The following is a 22,168-nucleotide window of genomic DNA, read 5'->3' as shown; positions in this document are numbered from 1 at the left end:
GCTCCTTCCCCGCCAGGCCTGCCGGCGCGCGGCCCTCCCGACAGGTCACACAAAGACGACAACCGCCGAACGTCCCTTCCTGGAGCGACCCGCCTTCTCGGAACCCGACGCGGTCGGGTCTCGCCTTCCTCTCTCCCTCAGGCGGGACGCCAGGTCTCCCATAGCAACCGCGGCCTCTCGCAACTCGCCGGTGCCCTCTGCGCAGGCGCGGAAAGAGGCGGACTCGCGACTTCCGCTCGCGTTCGGCGTCCCTCGCGTGATGGCATCCTGGGGGCGGGGCCTCGGGCGGCGGGAAGAGGCGGCAGGAGAATGGAGGTGGAGGAGAGCCACAGTGGCGCAGGCGAGCACGGGTCCCAGGATCCTGCCCCGGGCCCCAGCAAGGCCCCCGGGAGCGCTGGTCACTACGAGCTGCCGTGGTGAGGGCTCAGGCCATAAATGATGGGTGCTCTGGGAGCATAGGTGGGCCAGAGGTGGGTCGTGTCCCGGGGGAACCCAGCGGCGGGAGATCGTCCTGGGGGCCCCTGAGAGGCAGGAATCTCCGGGGGGGGGGGGGTGTCCAGGAGACTGTTTGAAGAGGGCTAGGGACGTGGTCGTTGAGTCCAGCTGGGGTCGACAATGGCTGATCTGATCTCAACAAGCAGAGTGTGGGTCAGAACATTGCTTAGAGAGAGAGAAGTATTGACGAGAGAGAGACAAACATCTGTTGGTTGATTGGTTGCCTTCGGTAGGTGCCCCTCAGGGATCGACTGTCAACCTTCTCTGCAGAGGAGGACGCCCAACTGAGCCACTGTGGCAGGCCCACCCCTCTTCTTGATGAGAGCAGATACCTAAAGGGAGCGCAGTGTAGCTTGTTGGAATATCTGCAGCTGCCTAGTGCAGCCCCCCAGCCACTAGCCACATGAGTCCTTTGAGCCTGGAAATGAGGCTAATCTGAATTGAGATGGGTTATAAGTGTACAGTATACACCTAACTTGTGTGTGTGTGTGTGTGTGTGTGTGTGTGAATCCTCACCTGAGGATATTTTTCCATTTATTTTTAGAGAGAGGGGAAGGGAGGGAGAGAGAGACACACACCATGCACATCGACTGGTTGCCTCCGGAACAACCCTGACCAGGACTGGGGATCCAACCTGCAACCCAGGCACTTGTCTTTGACTAGGAATCGAACCCACAACCCCTGACGCTCTAACCACCAAGCCAGCCAGCCAGGGCTACACCTGAATTTTGAGGGCTTTGTGTTAAGAAAAACTCATTAGTAAATTGTTACATGTTGAGGATAAAAATATTTTGAATATATTAGGTTCAATAAATTATATTAGTAAAATTAACTTAATCTGTTTTCTTTTTAACTTTTTTAATGTGGCTACCAGAAAGTTTAAAATTACCTACTTGGCTGGCATTATCTTTTTCATGCACAACACTACTTGCTTAGGATACTTCAGTATAGAAAACAAACTCTGCTGTCATGGAGTTTACATTTGATAGAGAAAGACAAAGTAAAAAAATAAACAAGTAGATATATATTTGATGGTGACAAGTGCTGTGGAGTAAATAGCTATGGTGTTCAGAGAAGGCCTTTGATGAGGTGACATTTGAGCAAAGACCTGAACTCAGGGAGTAAGACATGTGACTGTGAGGAGAAACTTTCAGGTAGATGGAGTAGCTATAAAGGCCCTGAAAGGAGCATCTTTGCCTTGTTCAAAGTCCAGCTCAAATTTCAGTGCCTGACATTCCCAGGTGGTGATTCTCTCTCTCCGGTGGGCTTCCAGAGCTCTTGGTTTCTATAACAGGTTTAGCACGGTAGTGGGACTTGTTAAGCTCTATCTCTCTGCCGTTGGGAAAGCCCTTCAGAGCAATAACCGTGTCTTGCTTATGTCTGTATCTTCTGCTTTCCTCCCCTTGAGATCTTTAACTCAATAAATGAGTAGGAACAAGCACGCTCCATCTGCTGGTCTTGGAGGAGAGTCTCTATTTCCTATAGTATGTGACAAACAAGTTTCTCTGCAGGCAGCTGCGTCTGGAGCACAACCAGTACCTGCATAATAAATCAGGGAGTATTGTAAAGGACAGAGGAAGTCCTGATCGACAAATCATTGCAAATCCACTTCTATTCTCACTGAAGAAAATCATTTTCTTTCATGGCATAGTTGCTTATCATTTATAAGAGAGAAGTATTGGTCTGACTAGACCTCTAGCCTGTCCACTTCACAGAGCCTAATAGGATCACAGGATAGGCCTATGGTTTCTGTCTAGCCAGCCCCGCTGTGCATCTCGCCAAGTCTGCAGAAACTGGCAGGTAAGGGATGAGAAGGGAGCTCAGTTGCACCCGTGGCTGTCAGATCAAATGATGTCAGTGCTACGTGTGCTGCATTTCTGTTGTGACAGGCAGATTGTGTAGCATTGGTCCAGATGGCCTGCTCTGGCCCTTCTCCAGCAACAACAGGTATTTTTTTGCTGTGGTGGGTTTGGAGCTCCTGGTGTGTAATTCTCATGCACTTAACTTTTCAAATGGCAGTTGAGCACCCCCTTAAATTTAAAACCTGCTGCCATTTGGTATATTTTTACTGAATGTATATCATCTGACAAAGTTCTCAGGATTGCTGCTCTTTAGTACTTCCTTTTGTGTAGCATGAAAATAGCTATGTCAACATCTTTATGCATTTTCTTAAAAACAGGGTTGAGAAGTATAGACCGATAAAGTTGAATGAAATTGTTGGGAATGAAGATACTGTGAGCAGGCTGGAGGTAGGTGTTTTTTATAGATAAACTTATACCATGTTATTGTGCCTTAATAAGCTCAAGGCATTTGGGGGAAGACATCCAAGGTGGGGGATGGAGGTGAGCCACAGATCCAGAAGAACTGAGGGAGTGGGAGACATTCAGTTTGGAGATGACAAGAAGTGGTAGGTAACTTCAGATGTTTGAAGGGCTTGCTTGTTGGAGAGGGGTTATCAAACTTATATTTTTTAAGAGCAAGGGTGGCAAACTCTTTCTGCGAAGGTACATTAACAGACACCATAGGCTTTTTGCAAACTAGATAAGGTATTTGTCAAATATTCTTTGTTTTTGTTTTTTTTTAAACAGTCCTTTAAAAATGTGAAAGCCATTCTTAGCTAGGGGTCTTATAAAAACGGGTCTCAGGCTGGATTCCCTCCCCCCCCCTTCCACCAGTTTGCCAACCCTGCTTAGAGGGACTAAGTGACAAGGCAGCTGGCTTCAAAACAGGCAGGTGGAAATGTTTAGCAGTAGAGCAAGCTTTGAATTCCTAGCCCTAGAGGTCTTTAGGCAGACTCTAGAATCCCACCTATTTGAGACAAGACAGAGACAGTCTCTGTAGTAATTGGGACTTAGACTGTAATAGCTAACAAGGTATTTATTTATTTCACAAATTTATTCATTTTACAAATATTTAAGTATGTTTTCTGAGACCTTTATGATGCAGTGTTAGAACTATTGATATAGTGGTGAACAGAATGGACATGATTCCTGCCCGAGTAAGATTTTTAGTCTAATGGGGCAGCATTATAGTCAGCAGGCAATGTGATAAGCACTCTGCTAGAGGAGATACAGGGTGCCGTGGGAGCTCATGGGAAGAGTTCAGGGAGAAGTCAGCCTTACAGTATCTCCATTCCCAAGTGGAAGAAGTGATACCAAAGCCTGAGTGGGAGTTAGCCAGACCAGTAGGGGAGGGGTGGAGAGAAAAGAGGTAGCAGAAATAGAGTGTGCAAAGGCACTGAGGTGAGAAAGCTTGGATTGTTCTTGGGAGGGGAGATGCCAACTGATAGGAATAGTGCTTTCCAGACAATGGGTATATGAATTGCCTGGGGATCTTGTTAAAATGCAGATTCTGGTGCAGTAGTTCTGGAGCGAGGCCAGATTCTGCATTTCTAACACGCTCCCAGGGGATGCTGATGCTGTTGGTCTATGAGCCTACTGATAGGAAAGCTATAGAGTACATGTATAGGGGTGTGTGAGAAATGAGCTGGTGAGGTGGGCAGGATCCAAATTGGGCAGGGCCTCGAGAGCCATGTTTAAGAGTTTGGGCTTCACAAAGCCAGACTAGCACACACCTTTATTTACACTGGAAAATCCCCAGCTCCCTTCACCTTTTTCACCCAGCCCTGCAACCCCCCCCCCAACAGCTGTCAGTCTGTTCTTTGTCTGTGGGTATGTTTCTATTTTGTTTGTTGTTTTATTTTGTTCATGAGATACCACATATGAGTGGAATCATAAAGGTGAAAGGATCAAACAAAAAACGAAAAACATGCCCAGCCAGTGTGGCTTGGTGGATTGAGAGTTGTCCCATGGACTGAGAGGTCCCGGTTCGATTCCTGGTCAGGGCACATGCCCGGGTTGCCGGCTTGATCCCCAGTGGAGGGTGTGCAGGAGGCAGCCAATAGATGTTTCTCTCTCTCTCTCCCCCTTCCTCTGTCTCTAAAAAATCAATAAAAAACATACTTAAAAGAAAAGAAAAACAAAATAAACACAGACACAGACAACAGCATGGTGATTACCAGAGGGAAAGAGGTGGGTGGAGGTAGAAGAGGGTAAAGGGGGTAAATAGTGATGGAAGGAAACTTGACTTGGGGTGGTGAACACACAATACAATATACAGATGATGTATTACAGAATTGTATGCCTGAAACCTGTATAATTTTTTTATTTTTTTGTACGTGGGAACCGAACCCGGGACTCTGGTCTGCAGGCTGATGCTCCATCTGCTGAGCCAAACTGGCCAGGGCTAAACCTGTATAATTTTATTAACCAATGTCACTCCAATAAATTCAATATAAATAAATAAGAGTTTGGGCTTCATGATGAGGCAGTAAGGAGTCATTTGATGGTTTCAGTCAGGTGAAAATTTTTTTGTGTGTGTGGTTTTTTTTAATCTTCACCTGAGGATACTTTTTGGAGAGAGGGAGGAAGAGAGAGAAACATCAATGTGAGAGAGACACATTGACTGGCTGCCACCCACACAACCCCAACTGGGGCTGGGGACAAACTGTAACCGAGGTACGTGCCCTTAGCAGGAACCGAACCCGGGTCTCTTCGGACTGCAGGCTGACACTCTAATCACAGAACCAAACTGGCCAGTGCTAAAAATGTTTTTATTAGGTGTGTGTTTGAGAAAATTCTCTGTGGTTACAGTATGGGAAGTGGATTGGGATGGGATAAGGTTAGAGGCAAGGAGACCAGGAATGATGAAGTCTTTGTAATTAAGGTGCTGTGTGGGGTGAGGAGGAAGGCCCATTCAAGGGTGACAGTGACCTCTAGGTTCTTGGCTTGGGTGATAGGGTTGATAGCATTGACAGTCCATGGAAGGGGAAATGTGGGTGGGGCCTCAGGTATGCAGGGGAAGTGATGAATACAGTTTTGAATACACTGAGGTGAGAGTTCCATGGGGCATCCATATGGAGAAATTCATAGCATTGTTTACTACACAGGCCTATGTGGCTGGGGAGGCTTGGCTCCTGAAGGTTTACAGATTAATCAGTTCTAATGAACATTTCTTCCTTCAGGTCTTTGCACGAGAAGGAAATGTGCCCAATATTATCATTGCGGTAAGTACTCAGTCCTGGCCCTGCTAGATTTCTTGAAGTCTCATTTTCGCTTCCCTCCAAAGTGCTTTCTTGTGCACAGAGCTTGCTCCTCAGAGAGGCCCATTACTAGCAGAGCCCTTACATTGCCCTCTGCAAAGGAAAATATTTCCCCCAAGTTGGTCAGGAGGCCTGTGGGTTGCTATATTGATTTGGTGTGTGCTGTTGGGGTCAAGGGTTCGAAGGGGAGGCTAGTGCAAAAAGTGGTGAACAGTAAATCAGGAGCTACATTAAGTTCATTCTGCTGGCTTGAAGCACTTACTGGAGATCTCATTCCCAGGGCCCCCCAGGAACTGGCAAAACCACAAGCATCCTGTGTTTGGCACGAGCCCTTCTGGGCCCAGCTCTCAAAGATGCCGTTTTGGAACTTAATGCCTCAAATGACAGGTATGTCTGGGAGTTAGAACTGAAAGGCAGCAAGTGTTTACCTTTTGAATTGTTACAGAAATGGCCTTTTTTCTGTTCTATGTGGTATGTGGAATTTGCCTGGCCAGCTTTGTGTTTTCCTTTAATCCTTCCTATTGAAACAGAATGGGAATTACTGGCTTGTCATCTGGCACTGGACTGGATGGCTTACCTTTTTTTTTTTTATCCTCACCCGAGGACATTTTTCCATTTTTTGTTCAGGTAGAGTGGGAGGGAGAGAGAGGAACAGAGAGAGAGAGAGAAACATCGACGTGAAAGGAACACATCGAGTGGCTGCCACCCGCACAACCGACCAGGGCCGGAGACAAACTGCAACCGAGGTACGCGCCCTTAGCGGGAACCGAACCCAGGTCTCTCAGGACCGCAGGCCGACGCTCTAACCGCTGAGCCAAACCGGCCAGGGCTGGCTTACCTTTTTTAATGGAAATTTAAAATATTATTTTTAATTGTGTTAGAATACACGTAACATAAAATTTACCATCTTACTCATTTCTTAAAATATATTTTTATTGATTTTTTAGAGAGAGAAAGGAAGGGAAAGAGAGATAGAAACAGTGATGTGAGACAGAATATCAATCACACACTACCTACCGGGCACGTGCCTTGACCAGGACTCGAACCGGGACCTCTCACTTCATGGACGACATTCAGTCCACTGAGCCACACTGGCTGGGCTCACTCATTTTTTTAAATACTCACTCGAGGATATGTGTTTTTTTATTTTTAGAGAGTGAGAGAAACATCAGTTGGTTGCCTCCTGGGGAATTGAATCTGCAACCTTTTGGAATATGGGACAATGCTCTAACCAACTGAGCCACCTGGCCAGAGCTATCTTACTCTTTGTTTTTTTCAATCCTCACCCAAGGATTTAAATTTTAGAGAGAGTGGAAGAAAGGAGGGAGGGGGAGAGAGAGAGAGATGAGATAGAGAGACAGAGAGAAACATCAGTGGGAGAGAGACAGATCGATTGGTTGCTTCCCACACAACCCCGACCAGGGCTAGGGATTGAACATGCAACCCAGGTATGTGCCCCTGACTAGGAGTCAAACACGTGACCCTTCGGTCCTCAGGCTGGCGCTCTATCCACTGAAGCACCCGGCCAGGGTCATCTTACTCATTTTTAATATAGTTCAGTAGTGTTAAGTATATTCACATTGTTGTGCAGCCGATCTCCAGAACTTTTTCATCTTGCAAAACTAAAACTATATACCCATCCCTTTCACCCTTCCCCTGGCAACTACCATTCTACTTTTCATTTTCTATGAACTTGATTCAATTGTAGGTGCCTCATATGAATGGTTTCATACAGTATTTGTATTTCTAGGTCTAACATTTCATTTAGCATTATGTCCTCCAGATTCATCCATATTGTAGCATCTGTGAGACTGTCTTTCCTTTTTAAGGCTGAATGATATCCCTCTGGAAGAATAGACCACCACATTTTGCTTGTTCATTCGTCTGTCGATGGATGCTTGGGTTGCTTTCATCTTTTGGATATTATGAATTGTGAAAATGCTGCTATGAACATGGGTGCACAAATATCTTTTCGAGACCCTGCTTTTAATTCTTTTGGATATATACTTAGAATTTCTGGATTACATCTGGTAATAATGTTTTATTTTTTGGGAGCCTCCATGCTGTTTTCCATAGTGGCTGCACCCTTTTACATTCCCTCTAACTGTGTTCAGCTTTCCAATTTCTCCACATCCTCACTGACAACTTGTTCTTTTCTGGTTTGTTGTTGTTAGTAGCCATTCTAAGGGTATGAGGTGCTGGTTTACTTTTTAAACATGAAATAGTAGAGGATTATGAAATGAGAACCTGTTAAATAAAAACTCTGTCTGGTTATTCCTTGAGGACATAGCTCTCAGCTTTTCAATATTGTCCTAATTTTTAAGATCTATGTACACTTGAAGCAGGCAGTGTTCTTGGAATGCAACTAACTGCTCGTCAGCTGTCACGAATGAGCCTGTAATCAATTCATTTTGTCAATATTACTTTTTGTTCTTCTCACACTTGCATCATCAAACTCACTATTTTTTTTTTTAAGATTTAAAAAAAATTTTTTTTCAGAGAGGAAGGGAAGGGGAGAGAGAGAAAGAAACATTGACCTGACATCGACTGCTTCCTGCACACCCTGCATTGGGAACCAAGCCTGAAACCCAGCAGGAATCAAACCAGCAATCCTTTGGTGCATGGGATGACACCCAACCAACTGAGCCATATCGGCTAGGGCTCAAACACACTATTTTTGATGGCTTATAATTTTGTTAAAGAAAGAATGACCCATAATTGTAAAATATTTTCAATTTAAGATTTATAAACCCTATTTGAATAATCAACACAATGACTTTTTTGCATTTCTTTTAAAAAAATTTTGTTTTCCTTTATTGATTTTAGAGAGAGAGGAAATGAGAGGGAGAGAGAGATAGAAACATCGATGAGAGAGAACATCAATTGGCTGCCTCCTGTATGCCCCCCACTGGGGATCGGGCCCACAACCTGGGCATGTGTCCTGACCGGGAATCAAACCGGCGACCTCTTGGTGCATGGGTCGAAGCTTAACCACTGAGTCACACCAGCTGGACCTTTTTTGCATTTCTATAGCATCTGTTTCCTTCTAGTCACCTTTGTATACAAACCTGCTTTCAGCTTTTGATCACTTACAAAGTGTACCCTGTAAGTGTTGGTGTACAAATATCATAAAAGATGAAAGAATACTGTCACATGTTCTTTTATCAAAACAGAAGGTCCAAGTTCTTATTGGATATTTGGAAATGAAGTCCTTCCTGTTGAATGACTAATTGGATGAAAATATATTTAGTTTTGTCCTTAGAAATATATTTCATTCCTTGATTCTTTTTTAAAATTTATTTTCGATTAAAATAAGTTAAGCCCTGGCCGGTAGTTCAGTGGTTAGAGCGTTGGTCTGTGGACCAGAGAGTTCCGGGTTTGGTTCCTATAAGGGCACCTACCTCGGTTGCAGTTTGTCCCCAGCCCCAGTTGGAGTCATGTGGGTGGCGGCCAGTTGATGCGTCTCTCTCTCTCCCTCTGTCTTTTTCTCCCACTCTGTCTGAAGATAAATGCAAAAAAATAAAAACATTCAAATCCTGGCCGGTTTGGCTCAGCGTTTAGAGTGTTGGCTTGAGGACCAAGATTTGATTCCAGTAAAGGGCACGTACCTCGGTTGCAGTTCAGTCCCTGGCCCTGGTTGGGGTAGTGCAGGAAGTAACCAATCTATGTGTCTCTCTCACATCAATGTTTCTCCCTCTCACTCTGAAAGTAAAATGGAAAAATATCCTCAGGAAAAAATAAATAATAAAATAACAGTTAATATACAAAATATTATATTAGTTTCAGATGTACAATATAGTTATTCAGCATTTATATACCCAATGAAGTGACCACCATGGTAAGTCTAGTAACCATCTGACAGTGTACACGGTTATTCAGTATTATTGACTGTGTTCCCTATGCTGTACGTTACATCCCCATGCCTTACTGATTTTAAAAATACAGAACATTGCACAAGTATGCATGACATCCTTTTGCAGGAGCCATACTAATCTCTATCATCCAGTTTTCATATATGAGTTACCAAAGCGAGCACACTCCTTGATTCTCAAGTTGGAGAAAGTTCATCTAGGATTTTGGCATCTGAGGAAACAGTCTGAGATGTTGCTTATATGATCAATTTCACCATACTTAGAGTCTAGAGTGCTATTTGCTTTCTGCAGTCATTTTCTGATTTGTCTCATAATTATGAAACATCTTCCCGTCAATTTTTTCTCTTTGACACTGTAGGTGGAAAATGAAACATTTTGATTGTTTTAGCTGTGGTCAGTGAAAGCTTTAAAAAAGAGAGCAGAGATGGGGTATCTGAACTTATTTTATGCCTATTAGAAAGACAATATACTACCTTAAGCAACACAATAAAAAAATGAAGGATGAAACAATAGTAATATTGTTTTTCTCCCACTATGACATTATTCTTCTAGGCAATTCCATCATTCTTTTATTTTCTTATTACTTTAGTTATTGTTAGCATAGTTGGGAATAATTGATGAGTAATGTTGAAATAATTACTAGAGTAATAAAATACCAAACAATTTCAAGATAAAGGAAGAAAAAGATCACTAAGACCTTAAAATATATCTGAGATTATAAAATGATTCAGTGGACTCATATGGTAATTACAAAGTAAAATTAGTTTTCTTATATTGTAAGTAGTAGGTAAATATTTCTTTATTCTTCTGAAGACCTCCAGAAAGGAAGAAAAGGAATGAAATTTCAGTTCTTATAATTAGTTAGAATTGCTCAAAAAGGAAACTTATAAACTAAATTTGGGCCCATGATGATGTATGAGGGTTGAAAGATCCCATGAAGGTAAATACATTTGTCTCAGAAGGTGACAGTTAAATTCTGGCTCGTTGTTTCAGGGGTATTGATGTTGTGAGGAACAAAATCAAAATGTTTGCTCAACAGAAAGTCACTCTTCCCAAAGGACGACACAAGATCATCATCCTGGATGAAGCAGACAGGTAGAGGGCTTTGCCAGACATTTTGACCTTGATCTCTAAATCTCCTTTCTGGGTGTATTAAATCTGGAGAAAAATCTTCACTGTTGCACTTTTGTGGTCTAGTTGTTTATCTTCAAAAGCAATTTAATAGAAGCCTGAGCCCTAAACCCATCTTAATTGACATAGTCGGCTAATGTGTTTGTTCTAGCATCACTTATATGATGAATACTTTAAATGTTTTTTTTTTATTGTGAGATACACATAAAAAAATTTACCATTTTTAACTATTTTAGTGTATATTTCAGTGGCATTTAGAACATTCACAATGTTAGACAGCCATCACCAGTATAAATGAACAATTTTAAATGACATTAAAAATACCCAGTAACTCATAGTCTGAAGAAAATTTAGAGAATATTGTTAACATCTTGCTTTATTTTCTTTTTCTGTACTATGTATTTTTACACAGTTGAGATCATAATATATATGATTTTTGTATCCTGGTTTTTCCTTTTAATGTAAAAAGCAGTGTACCACATTATTATAATCTTGTTTGGAACTTAGTTTGTAATTGCCATATTATAGTCCATAGTTCAATTCACCTTAACCTATTTTATTGTGACGCCATAGCAATAATAGCTAATATTTATTGAGCACTGATATGTAAGCATTTACATTATGCCAGACACTCTGCTAAACACTTTACATGCTATTATCTCATTCAGTTGTCATCAAAACCCTTTGAAGTAGGCAGTGTCAATATTTCTTTGTAGGGCAGCTGTTCTCAACTGGTGGGTCGCGACCCCTTTGGAGGTCTAACGACCCTTTCACAGGGGTTGCCTAAGACCATCGGAAAACACATATTTCCAATGGCGATTCATAACAGTAGCAAAATTACAGTTATGAAGTAGCAACAAAATTTATGGTTGGGGGTCACCATAACGTGAGGAACTCTATTAAAGGGTTGCAGCATTAGGTAGGTTGAGAACCACTGTTATAGAGGATGACAGTGAGGCTCAGATCACTAGCCTATGGTCCCAAAACTAGCAGATGAAGGAGCTGCAGGATGAGCCCAGACAGCCTGGCCTCAGAGCCTCTGCTCTGTGCCCGCGTGCAGCCTGCCTGTGTAAGACCCAGATGGCACCCTGAAGAGAGGTGGAGCATGCTCAGTCAGGACGTCAGGGTTCCCAAGCTCTGGGGAGGGATTTGTGTCCAGGGGGCCCCTGGCTGCAGCTGCGAACTGCACTCTTATGTTTTCTTCTCAGCATGACTGATGGAGCCCAGCAAGCCTTGAGGAGAACCATGGAAATCTACTCCAAAACAACTCGCTTTGCTCTTGCTTGTAATGCTTCGGATAAAATCATAGGTGAGTGTCACCTCTGGGCAGCCTGGGGTCCACATGATGCTCATTTGGCTCTTTGGCAGCAGAAGAGTAGGGACTTTTTTTTCTTTATTGATTTTTAGAGAGAGAGGAAGGGAGAGGGAGAGAGAGAAACATCGATGAGAGAGAACATTGATTGGCTGCCTCCTGCATGCCCCCCACCAGGGACTTGGCCCACAACCTGGGCATGTACCCTGACCAGGAATTGAACTGATGACCTAGTGGTACATGGGTTGACGCTCAACCACTGAGCCACACCAGCCAGGCAGGAGTGGGGACTTTTTGATTGCCTGTTGTGAGCCAAGCACTATGCTGTACAATCAATTTTTTTATCTAACCTTATATAATTATTTGTTTTGTTTTTTTTTTATCCTCACCCGAGGACATTTTTCCATTTTTTGTTCAGATAGAGTGGGAGGGAGAGGAAGAGAGAGAGAGAGAAACATTGATGTGAAGGGACACATCGAGTGGCTGCCACCCACACGACCAACCAGGGCCAGGGACAAACTGCAACCGAGGTACGCGCCCTTAGCGGGAACCGAACCCAGGTCTCTCTGTACCACAGGCTGACGCTCTAACCGCTGAGCCAAACCGGCCAGGGCAGTTATTTGTAGAGGTATTATTAGCTCCACATTAGAGATGAGAAAACGATCTCAGAGAGGTTGAGTAATTTGCCTAAGGTCACATAGCAAGTGAAAGAACTGGGATTGGAACCCCGTGTCTTTCTGCCTGTTGTGCCATCACAGGCACGCCTGACATTTTGATATCCTGTGCAGAGTGTCATAGTCACTGCCCCTCTCCAGATGTGTTTCTGTACTTTCTGTGTGAGTACTTCGCATGCGCGGTGTCTGCACACCAGGCTTGGTTATTACCAAGAATTGCCTCACCTGTGAAACCTTTCATGTTTGTCTTCTCTTTGACCTGGCATTTGTCCTTTCAGTTTCCTCCATCCCCCCTTCCTTCCCATCAGTTTGTTTCCTCACTGCTTTGAGCCCCACCCCTTTCAGCATCTCAACTTCCTGGTGGTTTCACATCCTTCCCTTTCTCATACACACTGTGGGCATAGTTCAGATTTCTCTCTCTCACTGTTTCCCACAGCTCTCTTGTCCCACTGTCCCTGCTTCACGTCTGCCCTGCTACACCCCCGCCTGTGTGAGCTCAGCTGTCCAACTCCCCCTCCACCCCCCAGGCCACTGCTGCGACAAGCAGGTTACCAATTGTGATGCCCCCACAAAGTTGGGCTCTTCGTGTTACAGGAATTCTCTGTGTCCTTCTACCTTCCCTCCATAGTCATATTTGTTCATTAATTTATTTAGCTATTCACTCAACAAGCATTTACTCCATTCTCAGTAGGTGTCTGGTACCATTAGTGCAGAACTTTGATGAAACATTCTGTACTTTCAAGACGTCAGTGGTATGGTGGAGGAAACTGCTAAAAGTTCTTGATGATGGATGTGTAGATAGCTTATCTCCTTAGCCAGTGGTAATCTATGAGGGTAGGGGCAGTATTATATTTGGAGACGTCCCTCACATTGCATTTTGCACAGGGCTATGTGTTAATGAGTTACAGTGATTTGAAACTGCACTTGGTGAAGAAAGCTCTGGCCCTCTCTTTTATGAAAGTAATTTTTGTGATACCTACAGCATTTGGATTATAATTTGTTTTTTCTTTATTGCTTTTACAGAGAGAGAAAGGGAGAGGGAGAGAGAGATAGAAACATGTCCCTGCCCTCCAGGAGCTCGTGCTTGGATAGGAGATTGGCTCCCCAAACAGCAAGCCCTGACCAATCCCAAGTCCTCCTTTATCTGCTCACAGCCACAGCCAGCCCCTCACCAAAATCAAATCCAAGGTGGTCCCACCTCCCCAGTGTCTGAGACCCCTACCCTCTTTCCTTCACTTCAGGTCTGGCCTCCCTGTTTCTCCCCTTCCCTGGTGCAGTGTTCCCCAGCTTCTCTTGCACCTGAGCTGGCTGCCAGGGTCATCTCAGTGCATCTGAATCTGCCATTCCCCTGCTTAACCCTCCAGTGCAGCGGTTCTCAACCAGTGGGTCACGACCCCTTTGGGGGTCAAATGACCCTTTCACAGGGGTCGCCTAAGACCATCAGAAAACACATATTTCCGATGGCGATTCATAACAGTAGCAAAATTACAGTTATGTGGTAGCAACGAAAATAATTTTATGGTTGGGGGTCACCACAGCATGAGGAACTGTATTAAAGGGTCGCAGCATTAGGAAGGTTGAGAACCATGCTCTAGTGGTTTCCCATTGCCTGCACAGCCACGCCTCCCCTTCCCCTGAGGCACTCAGGATCCTGCTGCCTGAAGCCACATCTGTCGCTCAGTGCACTGCAGCCTCAGCATCTCGTCCTGAATCCCCGTGCCTTTTCATCACTCTTGCCTTTGAATGTGCTGGTCCTTCTGCCTTTACAGCCTAAAAACCCAGCCCGGCCCTGGCTGGTTTGGCTCAGTAGTTAGAGCATCGGCCGGCAGACCAGAGTCCTGGGTTCGGTTCCCACCAAGAGAACGTACCTCGGTTGCAGTTCATCCTGGTTGGGGTCGTGCAGGTGGCAACTAGTCAGTGTGTCTCTCACATCGATGTTTCTCCCTCTCTCCCTCCCGATCTATCTGAAGATAAATGCAAAAAATTGTCCTCGGGTGAGGATTAAAAAAAAACCAGCTCAGAACTCATCTCCACAGAGAAGCTGTCCTCCACCTGTCTGAGTTGATCGCTCTCTGGCTGGGATTCCCAGAGCTGTTCCTAGAAACCTCTGCCAAGGCCCTGTCTTACTGTGTTATAACTTTGATGTTTATATCCCAATAAACCTAAGCCCTGAGGAACCAAGACCTCATCATAGTATTTACCCATTGCATCGTCAAAGCCTGGGGAGGTGACTGGTTTCTTCTTTGTTATTGTTGAAAGTTTTACAGATGTCCCCCTTTTTTCCCCATTGACCTCCCTCCTTCCTACCCCACCCCCTCCTGTCTTCCCCAGCCTAGTATCTGTGTTGATTGGTTATGCATACATGCATATAAGTTCTTTGGTTTATCTCTTCCTTCCCCTCCAACCCCCCCATCCCTCTGAGTTATGTCAGTCTGTTCCCTACTTCCATGATTCTGGATCTCTTTTGGTTGACAGCTTATTTTGTTCATTATGTTCCAAAAATAAGTGAGATCATGCGGTACTTGTTTTTCTCTGACTGGCTTATTTCACTCAGCATAATACTCTCCAGTTCCCTCCATGTCTCAAAGGGTAAGAGATCTCTCTTTCTTACAGCTGCATAGTGTTCCATTGTGTGAATGTACCACCGTTTTTTTATCTAGTCATCTACTGATGGACACTTGAGCTGTTTCCAGATCTTAGCAATTGTAAATAGCGCTGCTATGAACATGGGGGTGCATATATTCTTCCCGATTGGTGTTTCAGGCTTCTTAGGATATATTCCAAGAAGTGGGATCACTGGGTCAAATGGCAGTTCCACTTTTGATTTTTTAAGGAAACACCATATTGTTTTTGTTTTTTTGTGGTACATGCCCCTAGCGGGAACCGAACCCGGGACTCTCTGGTCCGCAGGCTGATGCTCATCCTCTGAGCCAAACTGGCCAGGGCGCCATCTCGTTTTCCATAGTGGCTGCACCAGTCTGCATTCCCACCAGCAGTGTGCTAGAGTCCCCTTTTCTCTACACCCTCGCCAGCACTTGTTTGAGGATTTGTTGATGGCGGCCATTCTGACAGGTGTGACATGATATCTCATAGTTGTTTTAATTTGCATCTCTGATGATTAGAGATGATGAGTACTTTTTCATATGTCTCCTGGCCTTTTGTATGTTCTGTTTGGAGAAATGTCTATTCAGGTCCTCTGCCCATTTTTTAATTGGATTGTTTGTCTTCCTTTTGTTGAGTTGTATGGTAACTGGTTTCTTTAATGCAAATCAGCGAACAGGAATATGTTCCTTGAAAAGTGTGTGAACAAAGGAGGGGAGGTCACAGCAGGCTGGGGAGATCTGGGCCGGCTGCATGAGGAGGGGGTTTGAGAGGAGCTTTCAGTGGTGGTTGTGATGTAAATGGGAAGAAACTGGAGGAAAGGACATCCTAGGTGGGAGAGCCCCCCAGGAGATACAGGTCTGTTTGTTCCAGGAGCGACAAGGTACCAGATGTGGAGTTAGGAGAGTAGAGACAGGTGAGGTTTGCAGAGTTTACGTACAGGGCGAGAGGTGCACTGTACTGTAATATTAGGGGGTATTAATGGGTTTGCCTTGGCAGGAAGAAGTGACAGATCAGAACTTTTTGAGGAAGGCCAATGTGTCAGTAGAAACCAATTTGGGGCTTGGAGAAGCTATTGGTCATAGTCTAAACTAAAGGTCAAGGATAGCTTCCAGAGTTCTGCGTTCATCTGTCTAGTAGTTCTTGGCCCTGGCTGTGGTCCACATCTCCTGTGGATTTTAAAGAAACCACACAGCCGTCTTGTGTCTACCAGACTGGCTGGGTTGTGACCTGTCTAGAAGGGCCCTGATGTTTAGCACACTCAGAGTGATCTGGGGTCCACCTGGGCCAGCAGTGTCTCACCTGCAGGTTGTGGCATGTGGATGTCTCTGTCTTGGAGGATCTTTTCCTTCTGAAAGCCGTGATCAGTCATGGTCATCAAGGCAGTACTGGCTGAGGCCCCTCTTGTTGCTTATTGGTTGATACTTGAAATTTAGTCCCAATTACTCAGTCACTAGTGAGTGCCTGCTGGGTAGAGAGTGGTGCCGGCATGGCTGGGCTGTGCGGGTTGTGCGCGGTACCTGAAGAGCCAGCAGGGCGACGCCGTCCTTGGCCAGGGGGGCCTCACTCTTCCTGTCTCATTCAGAGCCCATTCAGTCCCGGTGCGCAGTCCTCCGCTACACCAAGCTGACCGACGCCCAGATCCTCGCGAGGTTAATGAACGTGATCGAGAAGGAGAAGGTGCAGTACACTGACGATGGTCTGGAAGCCATTATCTTCACCGCCCAGGGAGACATGAGGCAGGTGTGTGCGGTGGCTGCCACCGAGGCACGGAGCCGAGCGTGGCCAGCGTGGGGAACGTTGACCAGTGCACTGCTGGGCCAGGGGCTGGCTGGGAGCAGCCTTGCAAAGAGGGTGCTCTGCCGAGCCAGAGGGGGAAGGGCCAAGATTGACAGTCACCCTGGACATTTTTGTTCCCCAACAGGCATTGAACAACTTGCAGTCTACTTTCTCGGGATTCGGCTTCATTAACAGCGAGAATGTGTTCAAGGTACAAAAGCTGGCTTGGGCATCACTGTCTACAAGAACTGTGTATCTGTGGGGGCCAGTGGGGTGGAGGTGGCCGGTGCTGGAGGAAGGGTACGGACACGGTGCCTCTGTGCTGGGGCTCGCCCTCAGCGGGTGGGGAGCTTGCCCTGCTCCTGTGTGTCCACTTTACTCCCTCCCGAGAGTTGGGAGGGACTCAGGGATGCCACTGGTGTGTGGTAAATCCAGTGCTGCCACTGCTGCCTCAGGCCCGGGGCTGGGGCTTCACGTCCTTGCACACACGCTCTCCTCAGCAGTTGGTGGCCGAGGAAACAGGCCCAGGCCGCCTGCCGAGATGAGCCAGCTGTTGGCCGCCAGGAGGGAGCACAGCGCGTTCTCTGCAGCCTCCGGCTCCCACCTGAGACTTGCTCTCAGCACTCCTGCGCCTCAAGGGGCCATCAGGACTTCAAAGCCAAGCCCAAAGAGTCTCAGTCTCCCTCATCGGCAAAGGGTTTTCCTTTTGGGAATACTTTTGAACTGATTGCCACATCCAGCAGCTTGGTGTCTGATTTCCCTAATTTGGGGGTAAAAATTGGGTAGGGCTGCCCATGAGTTTTTGTCTGTAGCTTTTTCTTACCAAGTTTTTGGGTAAAGAAAGCTGTGCTAGCCCTGGCCAGTTTTGCTCAGCGGTTACTGTGGTCCAGGGAGACCTGGGTTCAGTTCCCGCTAAGGGCATGTACCTCAGTTGCAATTTTTCCCCGGCCCTGGTTGGGTCGTGTGGGAGGCAGCAACTCAATGTGTCCCTTTCACGTCGATGCTTCTCTCTCTCTCCCTCCCACTCTATCTGAACAAAATATCAAAAAATGTCCTTGGGTGAGGATAAAAAAAAAAGAAAGAAAGCAGTGCTAAAAGCCTCTACTTAGACCTTGGCAGTGATGTATTTCCAGGGATACAGGGGAACTTGCTTAGTCACCTGTAGTGACAGTTCAGGTCTCGTTTCCTCCTGGAGCACAGCTTCGAGGGCTCTGCAAAGCAGGGCTTCTGAGGGGAGTTAACTGGACCTGGAAGAGAAGGCCACGGGCAGGTGTGGGCACCATCTTGAGATATCAGAAGGCTTTCATTTAGATTTATTGTTGATACTGCGCTAGCGGGTGGAGTCTGAGGCCAGAGGAGAGAGTGGCAGGAGGCAGCTTTTGGGCTCCAGGGAGCCGCACCGGCACTCACAGGCTGCCTTCATCACGCCGAGCTGGGAGGCCTGTCCCAGGAGAGCCAACTGCAACTCCAGTGGGAGACCGGCCCCGAAGACCTCCCAAATCTTAGTGGGTTCCAAGTGGTTCTGCGCAAGTGATCCGCCGGTGCTCTGAGATGTGACTTATATCGACTTTAAAGCTGCCCCGAGCAGAGTCTTCAGTGGTCCTTGTTAACTCATCTTCTGTTGGAGAAATTGGTAATGTGGTGTCAGAAGCCTTTCTCACTACAGTAGTCAACAGCGTATTTTTATTTGATGGTGAGGGACTTTCCTGGTTCTGTTTGTTGGAGAATTTGATGGAAAAAACAGGTTGAGGAGTTGGTTACATAGGTCACCCAGAAGTTGGTGTGTCATGGGTCCTCCTCAGATGGTCCCCTAGCCGCCGACCTGCCCTCTGTTCTGTTTGGTTAGGTCTGTGACGAGCCGCACCCGCTGCTGGTGAAGGAGATGCTTCAGCACTGTGTGAGCGCCAACATCGACGAAGCCTACAAGGTCTGCCTCTTCCCCCGATTCCAGAGCGACCTTTCCCTTCTTGAGCAGGCTGAGGGAGCTTCCTGTGCATTGCTTCCCTTAGTTCTTTTTTTCTTTTGTCTTTATTGATTTTCAAGAGAAAGGAAGGGAGAGGGAGAGAGAGAGAAATGTCGATGAGAGAGAACATCGACTAGCTCAACTCCTTCTCAGTGAAGCCATCTTTCTCTGTTAAGGGGAGAGTTCCCTCCACCCTCCCGAGGAACATGGGAGTGGGCACCCTGGGACCCAGGAGTCCCCAGTCAGCCAGAAGAGGAGAGCCCTGGAGGTTTCTGGCCTAAGTATAGAGTCTGGTCCTGTGAGCAGGTTCCAGTGGGCACCAGGGGGTTCAGGTGACCCTCAGGATGGCAATGGTGTGATCTGAGGCCATTGGTCTGATCAAAGCCAGTTTCCCTCCTCCCACCAAATTAGGCTAGAAGTTGACTGAGTTTAGGGCAGGGCTAGATTTAATGTGAAGCTGGAGTGCAAGGAAGGGAGACTGAGGCAGAGACCCAAGTACCTGGACTGGTCACTGAGTAGGCCTGAAGGAAGCCTTCAGATGTGGGCACACCAAGCTCCCGCCCCCTGAATTTGCCTCAAGATACCGAAGCAAAGGTGAAAACAACTGCCTTTAGACCCTGCAGTCCAGGTGGGGTGAGTGGGGGCTGAGCAGGCAGGAGGCCGGGACCACTGCTGTGATGTCGGACCAGGTCAGGATATGTTCGGGCTGCCCCTGCGGGGGATGCATTAGGATGCTGGCAGCCAGGGAAAGTGCAGCAGATACCGGGTTCTGCTTCTGCTCTGGGTGTACTGGGATGATTAATAACGTGTTTAAGAGCCCCAGAGACGATAGTAGGCCTTGCAATACATTTAAAAACATTTGCAACATTATTGTTCTGCTTGCTGGAAAACTCAGTTAAGTTATTCCCACATGATGTTATAGGCCATGGCCCACCAGCTCCATGGTGTTTGGCTGATTCTCAGAATCACTTGGGTTTTCAAGGATGATCTGTCTGCTCCCAGCAATGTGAGAGGCCTAAGACTGGTGTGGCTTTAACCTCATTCCCCTGAGTGTCCTTGTCATATACAGAGTTCAGCAGCCTCAGCATCTCCTCTTTTGTCTAGATTCTCGCTCACCTGTGGCATCTTGGCTATTCACCAGAAGACATCATTGGCAACATTTTTCGAGTGTGTAAAACCTTCCAAATGGCAGAATACTTGAAACTGGAGTTTATTAAGGTCAGTGAAAGTGCAGCCATGCCTCTCTCCTCAAGAATGGGCAGGCACACTGGTGTTCTTTGTGTTCCTCTCAGGCCTGGCACCAGGAAGATGCTCAGTGAGTGTCCCCAACCCTGATGGAGGTGGCTGCCTGCTTGTCCTGGGGGCTGCGAGTTTGTTTGAGGCCGTTCGGCCAGTCAGTGGCCTACTGTTCTTAGGATGACTCTCTTCATTAGAAATATGTTTGTTTATTCCTCTTTTTTTTTTTTAATAAATTTTTTTTTATCCTCACCCGAGGACATTTTTCCATTTTTTTTTTTTTGTTCACATAAGAGTGGGAGGGAGAGAGAGGAAAAGAGAGAGAGAGAAACATCGACGTGAAAGGGACACATCGAGTGGTTGCCACCCGCATGACCAACCAGGGCCGGGGACAAACTGCAACCGAGGTACATGCCCTTAGCGGGAACCGAACCCGGGTCTCTCTGGACCGCAGGCCGACGCTCTAACCGCTGAGCCAAACTGGCCAGGGCTGTTTATTCCTCTTTAAGGTCATACTAATTGAGGTATAATTTACATGTAGTAAAATGCAACTTCTTAGGTACATTCTTTTGACAAAATTGTTTAGTTGAGCAAACACGACTCTAATCTCCCCCAACTTTACATGCCCCTTTGTAGTCCTCCCTCTGGCACCTGGAAACCACTGACCTGCTGTCTGTTTGTGGGACAGAAGTTTCCAGAATATTATACAAATGGAGTCCAGCAGAAACGTAGTCTGAGTCCGGCTTTTGTCATTTAGCTGAATGCCTTTTGGGTTTGTTCCCGTGTTTGCCGAGAGTGCCGGCCGGCATTCCTTTGTGTTGCTGATAGTACTCCGCTGGGTGGAGGTGAGATTGTTGGGTCGAACGGTAAGTGTGAGTTCAACTTGGCGAGAAACTGCCAAACTTCCCCAAAGTAGCTGCAGCATTTTGCATCCGGCCCGCAGTGAGCGTTTCTGCCGATCCGCATCCCGCTAGCACACGGCTGCTCAGTTGGTTTTTCAGTCATTCTAATAGGTATATAGTGGTAGCCATGGCTTGACTTTGCATTTCCCAGTAAGTAGTAATGTCGAGCACTTTTTCATGTGCTTATTTGCCATCCAGAATGTTTGATGAAGCATCTGTTCAAATCTCCCCGGTTTTTAATTGGGTTGTTTTCTCATTGCAGAGTTTTGAGAGTTCTGTATATATTCCAGATGCAACTCCTTTATCAGATATGTGTTTTATAAATATTTTAATGTTGCCTCCTTATCTTACAAAGAAATATCAACATCCTTTTAGGAAATAAATGGAACTTCAGTTCAACATAATCCATGATAACTTAGAGTTCATTTTCTAGTTGGAGCTGGAGTTCATCACATCAATTTTGAGTAAGCTATTAGTACGGATTTAAAAACATAAATTCCTCCTTTACTTACTAACCAGATTTAAATTTGATTTGTTTTTTAGGAAATTGGATACACTCACATGAAAATAGCCGAAGGTGTGAACTCCCTTCTGCAGATGGCAGGGCTCTTGGCCAGGCTGTGTCAGAAGACGATGGCCCCGGTGGCCAGTTAGAGTGAACTCATCGATTGGGTTGCAGGAGTCCCTGGGAGACAGGATACACAGCCTTCTGCTTTGTGAGAAAATGCTGCCCAGACTGGCTCTGGGACTCGCCTTTCTTCCCGTCTAGGCCTTCTGGGGCTTCCGCACACTGCAGGAGCATCTGCATTCGGCCCAGGCTCAGAGATGTGACTGGAGAGGCCCCAGAGACCTAAAGGCAGTGTCCAATCTGGGCATGAGTGGGCATTCTAGCTAATAAAACCGTACAGTTTTTCATTTTTTGTCAGCAATAATGGTGCAATGTAAGGCCACAAAGAAGGGCAGCTTCCTGTCTCTGTGCCCCTTGCTCCTACAAGTAGAAAAGACGATTTAGATCATAGACTGGACAAGCTAATCTCAGTTTTTTAAGAGGCCTGGAGGGCAGTTCCACGGGGTGAAGGCAGGGCTTGTCATCTAACTAGAA

At 46.1% G+C, this 22,168-nt stretch overlaps 1 protein-coding gene and 1 pseudogene across 1 annotated transcript; one reads left to right on the top strand and one right to left on the bottom strand.

Annotated features, from left to right (window-relative positions):
* The first annotated feature begins 286 nt into the window (after nt 1-286).
* On the top strand, nt 287-22,168 carry RFC2 (replication factor C subunit 2). Its single transcript, XM_036280696.1, has 11 exons — nt 287-416; nt 2,675-2,744; nt 5,519-5,560; nt 5,877-5,983; nt 10,462-10,563; nt 11,808-11,908; nt 16,772-16,929; nt 17,111-17,176; nt 18,812-18,892; nt 20,033-20,146; nt 21,610-22,168. The coding sequence occupies exons 1-11, from the start codon at nt 310-312 to the stop codon at nt 21,718-21,720; spliced, it is 1,059 nt and encodes a 352-aa protein (XP_036136589.1). The 5' UTR covers nt 287-309; the 3' UTR covers nt 21,721-22,168.
* LOC118643003 lies at nt 9,532-9,632 on the bottom strand (annotated as a pseudogene).

Source organism: Molossus molossus, unplaced genomic scaffold (assembly GCF_014108415.1).
Source record: "Molossus molossus isolate mMolMol1 unplaced genomic scaffold, mMolMol1.p scaffold_m16_p_3, whole genome shotgun sequence".
Classification (NCBI taxonomy): Eukaryota; Metazoa; Chordata; class Mammalia; order Chiroptera; family Molossidae; genus Molossus; species Molossus molossus.
Note: the sequence above shows the minus strand (reverse complement) of the source record. Positions and strands in the feature narration are given on the sequence as shown.